Source organism: Nomascus leucogenys, chromosome 14 (assembly GCF_006542625.1).
Source record: "Nomascus leucogenys isolate Asia chromosome 14, Asia_NLE_v1, whole genome shotgun sequence".
Classification (NCBI taxonomy): domain Eukaryota; kingdom Metazoa; phylum Chordata; class Mammalia; order Primates; family Hylobatidae; genus Nomascus; species Nomascus leucogenys.
The window spans coordinates 35448521-35467247 of NC_044394.1; the positions used below are offsets into that span (position 1 = coordinate 35448521).

The 18727-nt window shown below is 46.7% G+C and overlaps 1 protein-coding gene across 1 annotated transcript in view; it reads right to left on the minus strand.

Moving 5' to 3' along the window:
• ADD2 (adducin 2) overlaps window positions 1–18727 on the minus strand; it is a 111611-nt gene that overhangs the window by 8941 nt on the left and 83943 nt on the right. Inside the window, exons 10-15 of the mRNA XM_003262521.4 lie at window positions 17757–17933; window positions 12880–13137; window positions 11934–12053; window positions 10979–11068; window positions 8859–9006; window positions 7056–7184 (exon numbers count right to left, since the gene is read on the minus strand). Of these exons, the coding sequence (XP_003262569.1) occupies window positions 7056–7184; window positions 8859–9006; window positions 10979–11068; window positions 11934–12053; window positions 12880–13137; window positions 17757–17933 (922 nt within the window). The remainder of the gene's footprint in view (window positions 1–7055; window positions 7185–8858; window positions 9007–10978; window positions 11069–11933; window positions 12054–12879; window positions 13138–17756; window positions 17934–18727) is intronic.

An 18727-nucleotide genomic window follows, 5' to 3' on the forward strand; every position in this document is an offset into this window, starting at 1 on the left:
GTGTTTTTTTTTTTTTTTTTCCGAGACAGTCTTGCTCTGTCGCTCAGAGCTGGAGTACAATGGCGGAATCTCGGCTCACTGCAATCTCCGCCTCCCAGGTTCAAGCAATTCTCCTGCCTCAGCCTCCCAAGTAGCTGGGATTACAGATGCCCGCCACCATGCCCAGCTAATTTTTGTATTTTTAGTAGAGATGGGGTTTCACCATGTTGGCCAGGATGGTCTCGAACTCCTGACCTCATGATCCACCCACCTTGGCCTCCCAAAGTGCTGGGATTACAGGCGTGAGCCACTGCATCCAGCCCACACTTGTTTTTTATGCCTATCTCCTCCTCGTTCTACACTGAAATGAATTAGGGCAAAATTGTGTCTAATGACCTATGTCACTAGCTCACAGAAGGCATTCAGAAAATGTCTGTGGAATCCATGAATGGTTGAAGGCATGAGCAAATAAATGAATATGTGAATGGATTTATTCTAACCAAGCCAATACTATCACCTAATCTTTTCTTATCTATCCCAGCCTGAGTCTTCTAAGCTGAACTGGATCCACTCATGTAAACGAACACCAGCCTTGAGTGCTGGCCTTTGTCTCCTGTACCTATGCCCTGGTCTTCTCTCTCATCTTCCTGGGCTCTCCATGGCTCTGCAACTTCAACCTAGACCCTCACTGCAGGGCCTTCACTTGGATGACACATTAGGATGCATTTCTCAAGATTGACCCTTGGTGCTCTCCTCTAAGATGGTTTGGGCACTTGCCTTCTAGCTCCATGAAGACAACTATGGATAAGAGGGGCTCCCACTTTCTGTCCAAGTGTCATTTCCTGCCTGGTGGCAATGAGTATCCTCACTCCAATGGCCTCCTTCAACCATGCCCCTCATCCATGTCCCTTTGCCCATACCTGCCCTGCTGTCAACCTAAGCAACAGCCTCAGCCCCTAGGGTGTGTCTGGCTTAGGAGAGCAACACTCAAGGTTCTTCTCACCATGTAGAAAGTGGGGGCCACAGATAGTGCATCTGCCATGATTCAGAGAGGTTCCACATCACGAATTGTTTGAGGAGTCATAGCAAATGGAAAATGGGGCTTGGAGGAGCCAGCTTCCTAACTAAGGTCACCACTCCCTCAATTATAGAGTCAGAGACCACTGGAGGGTTCCACTGGCCAAGAGAAGGGACAGGGCTCCAGAAATCAACATGTGTTCGGCCCCCGGAAAGTACTGATAGCCTAGACCCCTCCTCTGTCAACAGGTTGAAGACCAGCCTGGGAGAGGCCCCAGGAACTAGGGTCAGATGGGAACTCACCTTCTAGCCTCTTCTAAGAAGAACCTCTGACTTTCTCTCCTGAATGGGGGGAACTTGCAGCTCTGGGAATAAGGGATATTGTGGGGGTGAGTACAGCAGGGCAGAAGCTGGAAAATGGGGGCTCTGTCCAAGGATCGTGACTGGAAAGCTGGGGGAGAAACAGGAGGCATTGGGAGAACAGGTGATGGGAACAAGACTGGACTCTGAAGTCAGGGCCCACACCCAGACCCTGTGGTTTGGGAGACAAAGGACTAAAAGGCTTCTAGAGGCTGGAGGAGGAGGGGGGCTTGGACACTCTGGAGCTGGTTTGGACACTCTGCCTCTCCAACTTGATTTCTCACTAGCCCACAGCCTCCAACCACTGCCTGTCTCTTGGCCACCAATGAACATGTGGTGGTTAATTTTAATGTGTCAACTTGACTGGGTAAGGGATGCCCAGATAGTTGATAAAACAATATTTCTGGGTGTGTCTGTGAGGATGTTTCCAGAAGAGATTAGCTTTTTTGGTGCGGGGTTGGAATTTCGCTCTTGTCACCCAGGCTGGAGTGTAGTGGTGCAATAGCTCACTGCAACATCCGCCTCCCGGGTTCAAGCGATTCTCCTGCCTCAGCCTCCGGAGTAGCTGGGATTACAGGAGCATGTCACCACGCCCAGCAAATTTTTGTATTTTTAGTAGAGACAGGGTTTCACCATGTTGGCCAGGCTGATCTCAAACTCCTGACCTCAGGCGATCCACCAGCCTCAGCCTCCCAAAGTGCTGGGATTACAGGCATGAGCCACCGTGTCCATCCAGGATTAGCATTTGAATCAGCAGTCTGAATATAGAAGATCTGCCCTCACCAACATGGTTGGACACCATCCAATCTGTTCAGGGCCCTCTCACATAGAACAAAAAGGTGGAGGAAGGGCAAATTCTCTCTGTTCTTGAGCCAGGACACCCATCTTCTCCTACCCTGAAGCTTAGAGCTCCTAGTTCTCAGGCCTCAGACTCAGACTGAGTTACACCACTGGCTTTCCTGTTCTCCAGCTTGGAGACAACATACTCTTCAGCCTCCATAATCACATGAGGCAATTCCCCTAGGAAGTCCCCTCTTATTTCTCTATATATCCTGTTGGTTCTGTTTCTCAGGAGAACTCTAACACAGCCCCCTTCCAGGATGCCAGCTCCCCAGCTTCCTAGGCACCACCTCTGCACAGCCCATTCCACTCCTGTCTGCCACTCCAAACATGTACCTATCCAAGGTCTGGCTGAAGCCACACTGTATCTGGACAGCCACCCCTGACAATGGACAATAAGCTCGCCTTCCTCTAAACCCACTGCTCACATATTCATTTTACACTTGCATGTGTCATTATCTTTTTTTCTTTTGAGAGTCTATTCATCACCCGAGTACACTGTTCCTGACAGAAACTCTTTTATGTCTCTAACAATCATCATGCAGCTCAGAGACAACATTTTCAAGCCATGTTTACTGCTGCTGACGTTTGCCAAGTGAGGTCAGATGAAGGCTCAACAGAGGATGCCTTGTATCAGCTCAGTAGCTGGGCTCTTCTGTGGCCATGCACTGGGGTAAAGACATGGAGAAGGAATATGGACCTTGCATAATTGAAGGAGAAAGGCTGCCTTTCCTTCTCTGGCCTGCTGACATCTCAGGCTCAAACACATGACCTCTTGCCTCAAGCCCCCCAGCTTTGAGAAGCCCTCTCTTTGCAGCAGGGAAGACACCAGTGGAGGGCCTAGAAACAGGATTTGCTGACGCACTTCTGCACACAAGGTCAATCAGATGGATCCTGACCTATATTCCAAATGCATGGAGAATTGGTCACTGCCATGTACTGCTTTTATTTTCCTGTTGAAAAGGCAGTGCCACACTATTGCATAGAGGTCACAGAGAGATTCATTAAAGACCTTGAAAAAAAAAACATATCCTATGTTGACACAAGAGCTGGGCGCTCATGCAGCAACAATCAAAAAGGCCCCCGGTGCTCAAAGAACAGAGCAGAGAGGAAGAAGAGCAACAAGCTGAGCTGCCCATGGCTGACCATTGAGCTGGATGCTGGCCATGCAGAGAGGTTTGCAACAGAGTTTCTGTCTGGGTTTAAATTCTCAAACATCCGTGTCTGAAAGAATCACCGAGAGAGCTTGTGAAAATGCAGCTTCTTAGTGTTGTCCTCACAATAAACTGAAACAGAAGGTGGGCCAAGAAATAGATATTTTTAACAAGTCCCCAGGTAATTCTGATACAAAAGGCCCATTGGCCACACATTGAGAAACATAAGTTTAGAATGCTATGCTTTCTCTGACTTTTACTTACCCCCAAAAACTGAGAGTACCACTGATAAAAAAGAAAGTAGAGCTTCTCATAAATGGATGCAGTGGACTCTGTGACTCCCATCCACTCACCATAGCTGGGATACAAATGTTCCTCTAAGTACCCAAATATACCTTCAGTATCTGGTACAGCTTGTGTGCAAATATGACCCCAATGAGCTATCCCTCCGGATATCCACACTGAATCTGGGCTGGCCCTGTGGCTGGCAAAACCAGTAGAATGCAGTGGAAGTGCCACAGAGCAGGCCTCAGGCCAAAGACTTAAGAAGGCCTAGCAACTTCTATTTTCACAGTTTTGGGAGCCTTATACCACCATGTATAAAGTCCAACAACCCTGATGGGAAACATGTAGAGAGGCCGCATGGGTGGGCCCTGAGACCACACAGAGGGAGACAGAGAGACAGAGAGACAGACAAACAGACAGACACCCAGCCATCTCAGTGTCCCGGCTGAGCCCAGCCTTCTAGCTGCCCCTGCTAAGGTACCAGGCACGTAAGTGCACCATCTTGGAAGTTCCAGCTTAGTCAAGCTCCCTACTGACAGGAGCCCTCTGCAGATATCACATCAATCAGAAATCATCCAGCTAAGCCCCATCAACCCCAGTCAACCCACAAAAGAACTAATTTCTGTTAATACTAGTTCTTATTCTATACCATGACTTAAATCACATATTATTGCTGCATCACAAACCACCCTAAAACTTAGTGGCTTAAAACATCAAGTGCTGTATTAGCTCTTATAGTTTGGAGAACATGATAGACAAAAAGGACTAACTTATATAAAGCATATTACAAAGTGCTTTTATATTCAGTAGCTCATTTCATCCTGACAACATGCTGTGGGTTAGGAAAGGCAAAGATTCATGTTATTCCCATCCAGCAGTGTTTTTAAATGACTTGTTTGAGATGGCTAGATTAGTTAGTGGCAGAGCTGATCATGTGATGTCAAATACAGGGCTATTTCTTTGCAGGCGTAGCCAGTTGCCCTGAGGGTTCAGCAGAGGATAAGGTGAGCTGGGACAAGGGTCTGACAGGAGCTAAAGAGAAGGTGATAGCACAGATGGCCAGATGCAAAGGCTGTCTCTGATGGCCAGCCTTCAGAGAGGCTGATGGGGTAGGAGTCAGGTAGACAGATGAGGAGTGACACTGAGGCGACTCAGCATAAAAGGATTTGAGGACATGGTGGCAAATGGTTGGAAAAAGCCATCCCTGATCTGATGGGTGGGCTAGATGTGAAAGAGCAGAGACTTGCATGGTGGGTCAGCTCTGTCTGCCCAGGAGCTGGGCAAGCCTGTGAGCAGCCTGGCCAAGTCTTCACACCGGGCTCCCCACCCAACTACAGCTTGTGTCCTCATCATGCAGGGTCTGCTCCAAGGTGCCATGCTCCCTAGCTCTGTCTGTTACAGGAAGTGGGTTACGGGAAGTGTTTTCAAGACAACTCTTCTAACTCAACAGTGGGCCCCTCCAGGGGAAGAATGAAGAATCTCGCTATAGGGTGTAAAATGTCAGGCAGTGGGTAAACAGCTATCCCACCCATTGCACGCCCCTCCTGGCCCTTGTCCCACTCCTCCATGAGCCTCCTCTCCAGCCCTGGATTTCCTTCCTGCACCTGGAACACATGTCCTGAAGACCCTAGCAGACCAGGCCCTCTATGCATCCTTATAAGGCAGTTCAGGCTCTAGCCCAAAACCTAGATGAGGCCACAGGCTCCTTCAAGGTGCCCGTGCATTAGGAAGAGGGGTAGGAGTGAGCTCCTGAGAGCCATAAGCACTCTACCACCATGAGTGCCCAAGAGCTGGCCCTACTGCCTGCAAACTCTTGGGAATTTGGGAGCTTGGGAGCTTGAGGGAGCTTCTCGGCTTCTGTGCCTATGTGTTTGTGTATGTGTGTGGCCTATGTGTATATCCACATCTCATGTAGAGAAGCCTAATCCATGCATAGTGCATGTGGAATTGGCCATGAATTTTACAGCCAGAAAACTTCCCAAAGGCAGAGTTGTGAGTCGCAAAAGAAAAACGTGGGGGAGAAATCTATTTCTTTTGAAAAAAAAAAATCCTCCCTCCCCCAATGCAAGGTTGCAGTGAGTTAGTAAACAGCCTCTCTATACTTACTACAGAGACAAGTATTCAGAATCGGAGGAAACTCCTTTGATGAAGGCACAAATGGGAAGAGAAAGGAAGACATTGTGGAGACAGGTTGACAACACCACGGTGAGACACAATGAACACAACAGTCGGGGTACATCCGCTTGGGGCTCTGGCCTCAAGCAGATGGGTTTCCTCTGGCAACGCTGGGCCTGCACATGAGGCAATAGTTTGCTTGTGGAGGGAGCTCAGGGTTGGGGGATTCTATCGGAATCCACATGTGTGGCCGTTCTACCCCAGACGGAGAAGATTCCAATAGGCCACCAGATTGCTGCCCTCTGGATAGTAGGAGGGCTCTGTCTGGTGGGGGTCTCCAGGGGACCTGGGATGGAGTGTTCATGCCCTGGAGTGATTCCACGAGCTCAGTAAAGATACTTCTATGATTTAGGTGGCCAGGAACTATAATTCTTATCCACTTTATGTATACTATTAACCATAACCATAATTGCATCTTAAATTATTTAAGTCCTGCTTTTACTCTTTCAAAGTATGTTTTCACCTACACTTCCCTTATACATGTATAAAAAGGGAATATATTAGTAGCCCCATCTGACAGTCAACAAAACTGAGGCTCAGAGATGCTATCTGATTTGCTAAAATTAGCAGTTATTACTAGTTAGCAGTTCAATTGGGCCTTGAACTCAGTTCTTTAAGCTAGTATCTCTATTGAAGCTGTTTTCAACCTGGACCACACTTTAGATTCCCCTGGAGAGATGTGAAAACTCCAGGCTGTACTCCTCAACCCACCTGACTCCAGACTTTTCTGAGTTTTCCTTAACTCAGAAAAGCTGGGGGTGGGATCCAAGAATCAAGACTGTTAAAGCTCCGCAGGCGATTCCAATGTGCAGTTAAGGTTGAGTATGACATCATTACCCTCACCTGGGAAATTCAGCCTCTCAGGCCACATCCCAGACTTAATAAGTAGAATCTTCATTTTCACAAGATCCCTAGGTGGCACCTATACACGTTAAAGTCTGAGAAAGGAGCTAGTGCATCTGGAAAGGCCTAACAGCCCCGGCCATGTCTGAGTTGGGGCAAGGAGCCGGGGGCCAGCCAGTAACTTATTCTTCATTGCTTATACTGGGTTTAAGCTGCAAGGTGTAGTGTTATAGCTTGTGAGTGAAACAACATGAAACTTGATAACCCCTATTTCTGATTCCCTAGAAATAGCAGAGGGGAAAGATTTTCAGATTAGGGGCAACACGAGTGGAAGGCAGGGCACCTTCCCAGCCTGCAGATGCACCCCTCTCCCTCCCTCCCAGCCTGCTCAGCTGGACTCACCCTCTAAAGACTTGGAAGGAGAGACTAAAGGGCTCTTTGTCTCTGCCTCCTTTGCTGGGCTCTGCACTGGAGAAGCAGGTGCAGACTTTGCAGGTGAGCCAGGCTCTTCTGGGGCAGTTTCTTTCTCTCCTGAAAAAACAGAAAAACACCTCAGGATAGAGGTCCAATAGAGAAGAGATGGGCAGGGAAATAAAGCCTTCTAAAAATTACTTTTTTCTATTTGGTCATCAATCCTCCTAGCTGATAATGAACCTTCTGGCTGAAGTTAGCTCCTCCCCCTGACCTTTTTAGATTTCTGCTACTTCCCTGGGAAGGCCAATGGGAGAGGGTGGAGTCATGTTTCCTTCATCAAAACACACCTACCAATATATTACTCCAGATGTGGAGGGCAACACTGCAGAACTCACACATGGCCGGACCAGAGCCTTGCTCTTGTTCCTGTCCTGTCTCTGAAGAGAACCAGCCAGGAGCTTTGTGTCGTGAGCAAAGAGCATATCAACGGGTAAGAGGTGGACCCACAACCACCAACTCCCCTTATTTTATTTTTTGCTGACTCCCCTTAAAAACACCCATGATTTCTTTGCATGTGACTATTGTTTAATTCATCAAATTTACATTTTCTGTCCAAACAATCCCTAGGGATAAAAAGCGCCATGTTCCTCTATTTGCTTTTCAATTGGCACATTAGAGCTCCAAGCAAGCCAGCAAGGGTTTTTTTGGTTTTTGTTGTTGTTGTTTGAGATGGAGTCTCCTTCTGTCACCCAGGCTAGAGTGCAGTGGTGTGATCTCAGCTCACTGTAACCTCCGCCTTCTAGGTTCAAGCAATTCTCCTGCCACAGCCTCCTATCTGAGATTACAGGCGTGCACCACCACGCCTGGCTAATTTTTGTATTTTTAGTAGAGACAGGGTTTCACCATGTTGGCCAGACTGGTCTCGAACTCCTGACCTCAAGTGATCCACCAGCCTTGGCCTCCCAAAGTGCTGGGATTACAGGCCATTCCCGGCCAGCAAGGGTTTTTTAAGTGCCTGCTTTGTGTCCAGGAAGGTGGCTGACTTGGGGTGAGGAGTGGAGATGGTGGAAGAAGACCCTGCCCTGAGGGAGTGTCAGTCTAGCCCAGTGGACACAACCAAAAGCTGAATTATGTGTCTCAGACCCCAAGTGGTCAGGAAGCGAAGAGAATGGACAGCTCAATTTGAGTGGAGTAGAGAGGGTGACAGGGAGGCCTTCCTAGCTGGAGAGGGGTTTGAGAGGAAGCCGGAAGTGTCGATGACTGATCAGGCTAGCCAAGAAGGGGAACCATGCCAGGAAGAGACAAAGGTAGGAACAAGAGCATACAAGCTACTGTGAGTGAATATTTGGGAGTCAACACAGAGAGATGGGCTTCACTCAAGAATCTGAAATAAAAGAGTGAGAAAAAGACATAAAGTGTCAGCTGGTGGAGGGTTTTGATTGCCAGTTTAAAAGGCTTATACTAGACCTGATGGGAAATAATAATGATGACTATGATCATTATTATAGCTAAAATTGATCTGGTGTTTACTGGCCTAAGCCGTATTTGTAGGCACGTCTCTAAGCACATTACAAGCATTAACTCCTTTATGCCCGGTAAGAGGGTCAAGTGAGGTCATGAAGGCACTGAGTAACTGTCAGGAACAGAGCAATGAAGGGCATTTTTGTGATTAATGGAACTACGGTAGAAGTGTTCTTTGATGATGGGGCAGGATGGTCCTCTCTTGGTGGTCCTGAGCTCTCCCCTCCACCCTGGGGGACTTGGAAGCAGGGGGGCCTCAGGGTCATTTACCATCAAGTTCTAGTTTCTTCCTCTCCACCTCTTTCTTGTACTCCTCCAACTCCTGGTCAGTGAGTTGGCTGAAGGGGTTGGGCACCGTCTCCTCTGAATCGTCTTTGGTATCCTCGTCTCCCTTGGACATCAGCTGGCTCTCTGTAGACTGAAAGTTAACCACAGAGGGTGTGTCGCTCTCTGAACGCCGCAGTTGGGGTGCAGGCCCCAGCTTCCTTTTAGATTCATGTGGCTGCAAGCGGTCTTGCTAGGGACAGCGTGGCATGCAGCTCCTTGGAAACAGCTCAGGGCTTTGGGGTAGGGATTGTTCATTCCTCCCCATTGCTACCTCACCCCTAGATTTTGTAACTGGCTGGATGAATATAGGGGGTCCACAGTCTGCCCCTGAAATAAAATCAAAGGATGCTCCCGAGCAGAAGGAAGACACACCTTTATTGCAATCCCTTCTATGGACACTTCCAAGCCATCACTATGCAAATACAGTTGGTGGCCCAAAGCCAGTCAGCCAAAGCCCAGCAAGCATAGCATTGGCTCAAGCAAGCTTCATGCCAGCCATTCCCCACCACTGCCCTCCCCGCCCCCACAGCAGTGCAAGCCACAACACACAGCATTAAGTTATATGCACAACACACAGCAGCTTCAGTGCTCTCAGTCCAAACTGTTAGTCCTGTTTCGCACACAGTCGTAAGTGACAAAGGGGCCAAGGTTCCTGAGTCTCAGATCTTCAACCTGCCTGTACCGCAGGTCCCTGCAGGGATACTGGCAAAATCACTGGGTTTTGCCAACTCTGTGGAGCCCCTGGCTCTGGGGAGCTGACCAGCCGACCCTTGCATAAGCTTCAGGAATTCTTTGACCCCTCTAGCCCAAGATAGGAACTAAAATTCAGACTCCACAGCCCTTTTTCCTAATTCAGCATCCTCATCTTGGCCTTTGAGGATGCAGTGCTCTGAAGCTGAGGAGCAAAGAGAGTGAAGCCAAAGGGAGGTGAGCCTGGAGCCTGCCAGTCCTCCCTGCCCTGGCCTGCCAGGTCTTCTGGCCCCTGGGCCCCTTCCAAAAGGGAGGCCACAGTAGGCCTAATGCAGGGAATCACGGAGTCAACCGAGAATCCAAGACCAAAAACCCAAGAAGAGGGACTCCGAGAAGAGCACTTGGTATAAATGGCAGGGGAGATTTTTGTTTGTTTTTTTAACAGTTTTGCTCATTGTAATGAACTCTCACCTCCCCCCAGAACATGGCTATTTCTATCCTTGACCCTGCGGGATATTCAGTGTTCCCCATCTTGGCTGAGTTGGGGTTGGGGGGGAGGTAGGTGTGATGACGCAACTTTCACACTTCTCCTGCCAATGGGCACCCACCCTGTGGGCTGCAGTCTTGACCTGAAATCATTGCATCATCACAATTTGCCCTGCAGAGAGGAACATTTCCTGTATTTCCCCAATTTTTACTGCTAAGGAAAATGTCATGCCCATTGCTACCTTGCAAGGAGCGGCAGTGATTTCAAACACATGCCAGAATTCTGAACTTCGCCCCTTTTGCTAAGCACTAAACAAAACACTGTTCTATCTCAAGCACAAAAACAATGACAATACTTTCTAACTTAATGTGGGTTTGTGTGGGTAATGTTGTCCCTTCCCATCCTGTAGGAGCATGGATCCTGTCTATATACCCTTTCTCTATGGGTACATGATCATCTTTCCAGAGCTCTGGCTGGATGACGTCATACCAGGCACAGAGGTCAGAGACACTCAGGGCTGGGCACACCTGGGGCACCTGGGAGTCTCCGGCCCCAAGCCTATGAGTCCCCACTTCACGGGGTAGTAAGGGAGGACAGAGTGGAGTTCCATGGCGGGAGGTACGGAAGCCGGCCGCATCACTCCTGCAGGCAGGCTGGGCTGCTGTTCTCCCGCCCAGTGCCCACAGGGGCCATCAGACATTGTCCTCCCTGGTCCTCACAGCACCCCTGTGAGGTGGGCCTCCATTTTGCAGCAAGAGCACCGGCACCCAAGATCACAGGGGAAGGTGGGTATGAGGACTCAGGGGTCCTGCAGCCCAGCCCTAGGCACAGAAGACCCCGAAGGCAAACACGTTTCCCCGCCAGTCAGGGGCAGCCTCTGCTGTACCGGGCTTCGGCTCTTCTCGGCAATGACGCTCGCCAGGAGCTGGGACTGAGGCCCCGCTGACTTCACATCTTGTCGGTTTTGTTCTCGAATCTGTGTGGAAAGGGGAGAGGGAGAGTGAGCTGGCTGTTCAGGGTCAGCATGGAGTTTGGGAGGGGGCATACTGGTGTGCCTGGGGTCTAGAAAGGTCTCCAGCGGTGTGGGAGCCCGTTTCCTATCCTAATGCAATCCTTGCACTCTAAGGGGGGGGCCTCCAAGTCTGTTCCAGGGTGTATTAGCAATTTATGTAAAGCACCAGATTTTCATGAAACCAGAAGGAGCTGTAAACTATGAAAAGTAAAATGAGGCATAGTTGATCCTAAGAAGCCCCTGAGGAATTTGTTTTAAATACAGATTCTAGGCACCCCCCACCATTGAATCTGAATGTCTGGGGAGAGGGGAGAGGGAGGGAGGGAGGTAGAGGAGGGTGACCCAGGAATCTAAACTTTCAACAAGTGCTGTAGGGTATCCGGGCCCACACACTGCAACACTATCCTGTGAGTGATCTGATCTGTTAGAGGTGCCTGCTACAACTGCAGTTTTAAAGTAACATTAAAAATACATGCAAGTGAACTGTCAGGCAAAGGTCCGGAAACAAACACAGCGATCTTGAAATATTGCAAATAAGCCAAAAGGAAAATGGTATAAAATTCATTAAAACTCATTTTGTGGGCAGGACTTTCAGAGACAGCTGATGTGTAAACCAAGCCATGCTCTAGGTAAAGGGTTATGGGACCACATGAGTACAGCGCTTAGCACGGCACCTGGGCCATGGTCAGTCAATGGTAGTTTCTCTCTCCTGTGAGGCATGTGAGATGTCAGCTAGTAAGGCACATCCTGGGAACTCAGCTCCTGTTTGTGGGACTTGAGACCCCCCAATGTGGGAGAAGAGAGAGTGGGATAAACAGCCCCCACTTACCTTGTTCCTCATCTCCAGCACTTCCTGGGGGTCGGTATAGAGAGGCACAAATTGGTTTGGGTTTTCGATGCGAATTGGCATGCCACTGCTGGATTTCTCCACCTCATCAGCCTTCATCCACTGCACAAACACAAAGCCATGGGGCTGAGGTGAGGGAACAGGCACATGTGTCCTCCCCAGTGGTCCACCCATGAGATCTGGGCCCAATGGCCTGCGTGGAAGGTCAGCAAGCCTACTCATAGACACTCTCTCTTCTTAGGCCTCTTTGATGTCTGTCTCCAGGAGCAGAGAAGGGCAACAGATGACCCAGTTACCAATGAAGGCCCTTAGGCCAAAGGTCAGCTATAAAGAACATCCAAGAGTTGGGGTCAGAACCTCGGGAACCAACTTTGACACACAGGCAACCACTTGGGCTTCAGTATTAGGTAACTTGATTTGAGTTTGGAGAGGTTCATATTGTTTTATGAAGAGCTATTCTATTTGGCTGTTGGCTACTTTTATGTTAATGAAAAATTGAGAGCCTGTGGGTGGGGACAGGGAGAGAAAATATAACTTCATAGAAGTGGCTGTACAGCCCACCTCCTGGGCTTGCATCAGATCTGAAGTGCCAGTGTTAAATGCTCCTCCCTTGAATTTCCCAGGAGCCCCCTGTGGATGTGGGAGAAAGAAGCACAAACCAACTGGTTCTGGGTCATGTGCCTGGTCCAACTGCCCTCTGGAGAAATCTGTTCCTTAGACCCAAAAACTCAGGCGGAGGTGCAAGGAAGAAGTGGTCAGGGGCTCAGTGGGCCTGAGCAGCTGTTCTCAGAGGCCCAAAAGGAAGCCCAAAGAGGATGCTACTAACCTGGGGCAGGAGAGGTTTGTTCTATTCCCGTTTTAAAAATGCTTCACCCTGCAAATGCAGCCTGCCCCTCTCTGCCCGGGTCTGTCCTGGGCTCCCCCTTACCGTGGTCTTGGGTCGGGGGCTGCCCATGCTCCTCTGGACCTCATCGGCCACATTGACCCGCAGGTAGGTGTTGGGCGTATTGAGCCAGCGGGTCTTCTCCTTCTGCTGCTTCTGGGCATGCTGTCGCAGGGCGGGCACCGGGGCACCGTCCTCCTCAAACACGAAGGCTGTGACCGTGGCTGGAATCTCCACCTCACTTTTGTGTTTGGTTTTCTCTTGAACAAAGGGGTGGCGGTACGTGTAGCCTGTTCTGTAGCCCTATAAAGGACAAAAATAGAACCACTTATGGGGTGAGAGAAAAGGCCTGTACCTGCACATACATGCACATACACCTTTCCTTCCATCTGCTTAAAGGACTCTTCATGTAAACCCAAATCTCCATTAAATAATGTAGGCTTTCCACTCTTCTGGCATATTTCAGAACTGTTCCCTCCTCCTGGTCCCCCAGCCCCTCTCTTTCTCTACCCCAACAAGTCCTCTGATCAGGGCTGAGAAAATCCCTAGACCTTTGTGGACCAGACAGACAGAGCTCCTCATCCAAATGGAGCCACGGATTTCCTCTGGTCCAGTGACTCCCAGCCCTGGCTGTACACTGGAATCACCGGGGGAGCTTCACACAAACACTGATGCCTGGGCCCTGATGCAGAGTTGCCCATTTAATCAGATCACAGCGTGGCCTGGGCTACAGGATCTTTAAAAGCTTCCCAGCTGATTTAACAGTCACCCCTCCCTTCCTTGACTCTGAAACTTCTTAACAATTTCCTTCTAGGAACCCTGAAATCAGACTCAAGAACATTCCTGTCTCCTAAGCAAGGCCACATCCCTCAAAGCTGGAGCTGACTGCTTCTTGGACAGAACAAACATTCTGGAACCTTGGCAGCTGTTGGAGCAATATTCAGCACTCCTTGTCTTCTATTTTTAAATTAAAATGACATTAAGGTATTTTTCTGATTATAAAGGAAATACCGATCCATGTAGAATAATTAAGCAAAAGAAAAAAAAAAGAAAAAAACTGAATTTTATGCAAACTCTCACCCCAGAGACAACCACTAAAAACCTTTCCAGTCATATCTCTATGCATATACATGTGTGTCCATATATGTTTGATGCTAGTAAAACGGATATTTCCAATCACATATAATGGCTACTTAACTATTTTCCTTTGTAAATGGTTTATGTTCTCAGCCCATTTTTCTATTGATGTTTCTCTTTTTCACATTGATTTGTAAGCTCTTTGTAAATTAAGAATATTAATTTTTTCACTATCATAGATGGTGAAAATATTTCCTTCCATACTTTGTCTTTTACCTTGTTTATGGTGGGGGAGTGGCTTATAGAAATGCAAGTTTTGAATTGTTTAATATCATATCTATCAATATTTGTCATGATTGCAGCCTTTTCTGCCGTGCTTGATAAGTCTTCCCTAACACGAGGGCATCAAAAACATAACTCTATGTTTCTTAATACCCCTATAAGTTCACTTTTTATGTTTACCATTTTGATAAACCAGGAATTTATCTTGTTGAAATAAATGAAGTAGCAAAGCTGCCTTAGTTTTCCTTCCCAGATGGCAAGTAGTCTATCTTTCCCGCACTGATTTATAAAGTGCCTGCTTTTCCTGTGTTAAATTCTCATATATTTTGGATCTATTTCTGGATTCTCTAAGCTGTTGCATTGTTTTGCACATCCATTCTGCTAGTGCCACGCCGTTTAGTTGCTAAAGCTTTATCACACTTTGTCATGAGGTGGAATTAGTATTCCTGATTACTTTTCTTTTTATAACATTGCCCTAGCCATCCTGATTTTCACATGGAAGGATATTTTGTCAAGTCCTCGTACCTTCCCCCATTTTTGAAAGAAATCCATTAAGTTTATTGATTAATTCTGGAGAAGTAACCTCTTTACCCTATTGAAGCTTTCTAACCAAGAATAAATTATAGCTCTTCACTGACTTCAGGTTTTCTCTGATGTCTATTAATAAAGTTTTATGGTTTTAAAAACATGGATTCTGCTTTTTAGTGTTTTATGATTGTGATCCATTTGCAAATAGGATTATTTTCTCCCATTATTATATTTTCAAAGTAGTTAAGATACAAAAACTACTGATTTTTGTATATATTTGCATAATTGACCACCTCAAACTGAAATCACCTTTGCAAAATTATGACAGTACTCTATCTTGCTTCTAGCCTCGCAAGCTGGCTGGCTTTGCTCATTCCTGGATGTGAGCCAAGCTAACTTCAGGAGAAATTTAGTGTATAGTGTAAATGATGATAGCCCTTCCCAAAAACTAAACTGCCCTGTAAAACTGATGAAAGACCACCAAGTTAGGAACAGGAAAGGGCCTGAATTTTACTAAGATGTAGGCATAGTTAAATAATTACCAGCTATTATTCCAGAGGTCACATGATTTGCAACTTCCCCAATTACTCCTGTAAATAATATCACTATTGCAGAACCTAAGATTGGCCTTTGGAGATATCTTTTCAGGCTTTTGCATTTCTGACAACTGGATGGACCTGGGACTCAGTCAGTCCTGTGGCCCCACCCACAGGCAGACTCAGTGCACGAGGACCATATTCCACATTCCTATGATTATATTCCCAACCAATCAGTATCACCCATACCTTAGCCCCCTACCCACCAAACTATCTTTGAATCTTCCTGGCACAGTGGCTCACACCTGTAATTTCAGCACCTTAGGAGGCTGAGACAGGTGAGTCACTTGATCCCAAGAGTTTAAGACCAGGAATCTTTGAAAAACCCCCTTTGAAAAATCCCTGACCTCTGAGGCTTCAGTGAGATTGATTTGAGTTTCTCTCCTGCATGGTGTGGCCAGACTCGCATCAATTAAACTCTTTCTTTACTGTAATGCCATGGTCTCTGTGAACTGATTTTGCTTGTGCAATGGGCAGGAAGAACCCATCAGGTGGTTACAAAAGTATTCTCATTATTTTAAATATTTTTTCAGTTTTTTTTTGGACTTTATAGGCATGTAACCATATTATCTGTAAATAATAATTTCCTTTCCTTTATAATATTTATACCTCTTATGCTTCATTGCCTTGGATTGAATTCCAATATTATTCTAGAATAATATTAAATAATAGTGCTATGACCAAGAATAATTGTTTTGTTTAAAAGTTTAATAGGCACATGCCACCATGCCTGGCCATGTTTTGTATTTTTTGTAGAGACAGGGTCTTGCTATGTTGCCCAGGCTGGTCTTGAACTCCTGGGCTGAAGCGATCCACGAGTCTCAGCCTCCCAAGGTGCTGAGATTACAGGTGTGAGCCACCATACTGGACAGATCAAAAGTTTTTATCCTTTGATGCTTCAATATAATGAAATACATTTAAAAGATTTATAGACTGATATTATTAAGCCATCCCTGAATTCTAGGAATGAGCCACCAGTTATTGTATATTATTATTCTACTATTAGGCTTGATACTATTTGCTAGTTTTCATGTAGCATTTTTCATCAACATTCAAAGAAAAATTGGTCTAAATATGTTACAATTATTATGGCTTAGTATTCTTTTTTCACTCCTCTCTGAAAGAGTTTAAATAACAGAATTATCTGTGTCTTAAAGGTTGGAAAAAGTTCTTGTGTGAAACCATTTAGTCACTGTACTTTCTTTAGGCATAGATTACTCAGCATACAAATGTTAATGGGAGTTGTATTTTCATTGTGGATTGTACCTTTCATTATTATAAAGCAGCCCTCATGGTCAGCCTAGTAACAAAGTAGAGATGATTTGGAGGAACTGAAGGCAGGGAGAAATGTATTAAGTATTGCCATAACCTTGACATGATAAAGAAGGCCCAAGACGGTAGCATGAGGATGGGAAAAATGAATCAGACGGAATGTTATAAAGATAGATTTCAACTTTCACTTCTCTGAGCAATCTAAGAAGTTACAGCCTCTTATGCAATTAGCTCCTCATTGCATATGCTTTCCTCTTGTTCTTGAATTGTCATCTGTTTATATCTCATATTATCAGCTAAATTGTTAGCCCTTAGAAGAAGAAAGAATGTCTTAAAATTTTTTTTATATCCTTTGAAGAGCCAGCCCACTCCTAGACACATACTAGTTTAATTCCTTACACGACTGATTGGTTCATTTATTCATTACAATAGGATATTGTTACAAAGGTGCTGCCTAGGATTAAGGAAATTAGTAGTATTATGTGTTTTCTGCATTAAAGTCATGAAATGGACAGAAAGACAGAACTAACTATATAAGAGGTATGAGCAAAGCCCCAGTATAAGATAGGCTCTGTGTCCTAGGTTTTACTGGACTATGACCTTTTTTTTTTTTTTTTGATACGGAGTCTCACTCTGTCACCCAGACTAGAGTGCAGTGGCGCAATGTCGGCTCACTGCAACCTCTGCCTCCCAGTTCAATTCTCCTGCCTCAGCCTCCCAAGTAGCTGGGACTACAGGCGTGTGCCACCACGCCCAGCTAATTTTTTGTATTTTTTTTTTTTTTTAGTAGAGACAGGGTTTCACTGCATTAGCCAGGATGGTCTCAACCTCCTGACCTCGTGATCCTCCTGCCTCGGCCTCCCAAAGTGCTGAGATTAAAGGTGTGAGCCACTGCACCCAGCCTGGACTACAACTTTTCATAGAGGACTCTGCAGATATGACAATATCCACAGCACTTAGTTGTGGGTGGCAAAGTCCACAGTTTACAAAAATTCAGCTACTATTAGAATAACCACACATTCTAAATCAAATTTCCCATCAATGAGGCTTCAACAACCTAACTGTGATGCTGGTGATTCTTGTGCCCACCCGATGCCTTGTACTTCCTGGTTCCAGGGGGCTAAGCCTCAATGGACTGGCCTGGAAGGGCAATGGCAGGAGACTCACCAGGTTGTCCAGCATCCTCATGAGGGCCTCAAACTCATGCTCCCCCAGCCGGCTCTTCTGCATAGGCCCAAAGGTGCTCCCGGCCCACTGCACGGAGCCCACCTCGTGGGGCCGGTGCTTCTCCTGCTCCAGGAGGATGAGGTTCTCCACTCCCCCGGCACTGGACAGAGCCGACACCTGCAGCAAAGAGCAGAAAGCCCTCAGCCCATGTGCACATGGGTACCCTGCACTTATCTATGCTCCTGTATGTGATGAGAGAATGGGAAGTCGCAGAGGAGAACTTAGAGGCCACACTGAGAAAGAGCCACCCATACTTGACGGGCATGCGCCCATTTCCAAGAAAAGAGCTATTAGTTTATTTTCGGATGCCAGTTCTTAGAGGTTATAAAGAAGGAAATAGCAAGCGTTAAACCTTAAGAATCAAAACAGAGGACTGAAAGTTACCTGGGATACAGACTAACCTAGAATTGTGATTATATCTGGGGAGGGAGGGAAGACGAGACTGGAAAGGACTTCAAAGCGGACTTCAGTTCTTGTTTGTAATATTTTGTTTCTTCAAGATTTGAAGCCAGAGGTTATGAATATGTTTGATCTGATTGGTAGGTATGGGTGTCTATTATGTTAGTCTCTGCATTTTTCTGTATGTTTGAAATATCTCCTATGTTTTTTTATTTTTGTTTTGAGACAGTGTCTCTGTTGCCCAGGCTGGAGGGCAGTGGCACAATCTCGGATCACTGCAGCCTTAACCTCCCAGGCTTAAGCTATCCTCCCACCTCAGCCTCCTGAGTAACTGGGACTACAGATGTGTGCTACCACATTCAGCTAATTTTTGTATTTTTTATAGAGATGGGGTCCTGCCATGTTGGCCAGGCTGGTCTCGAACCCCTGGGCTCAAGCAATCTACCTGCCTTGGCCTCCCAATGTGCTGGGATTACAGGCATGAACCACCATGGCTGACCTCCCCTATATTT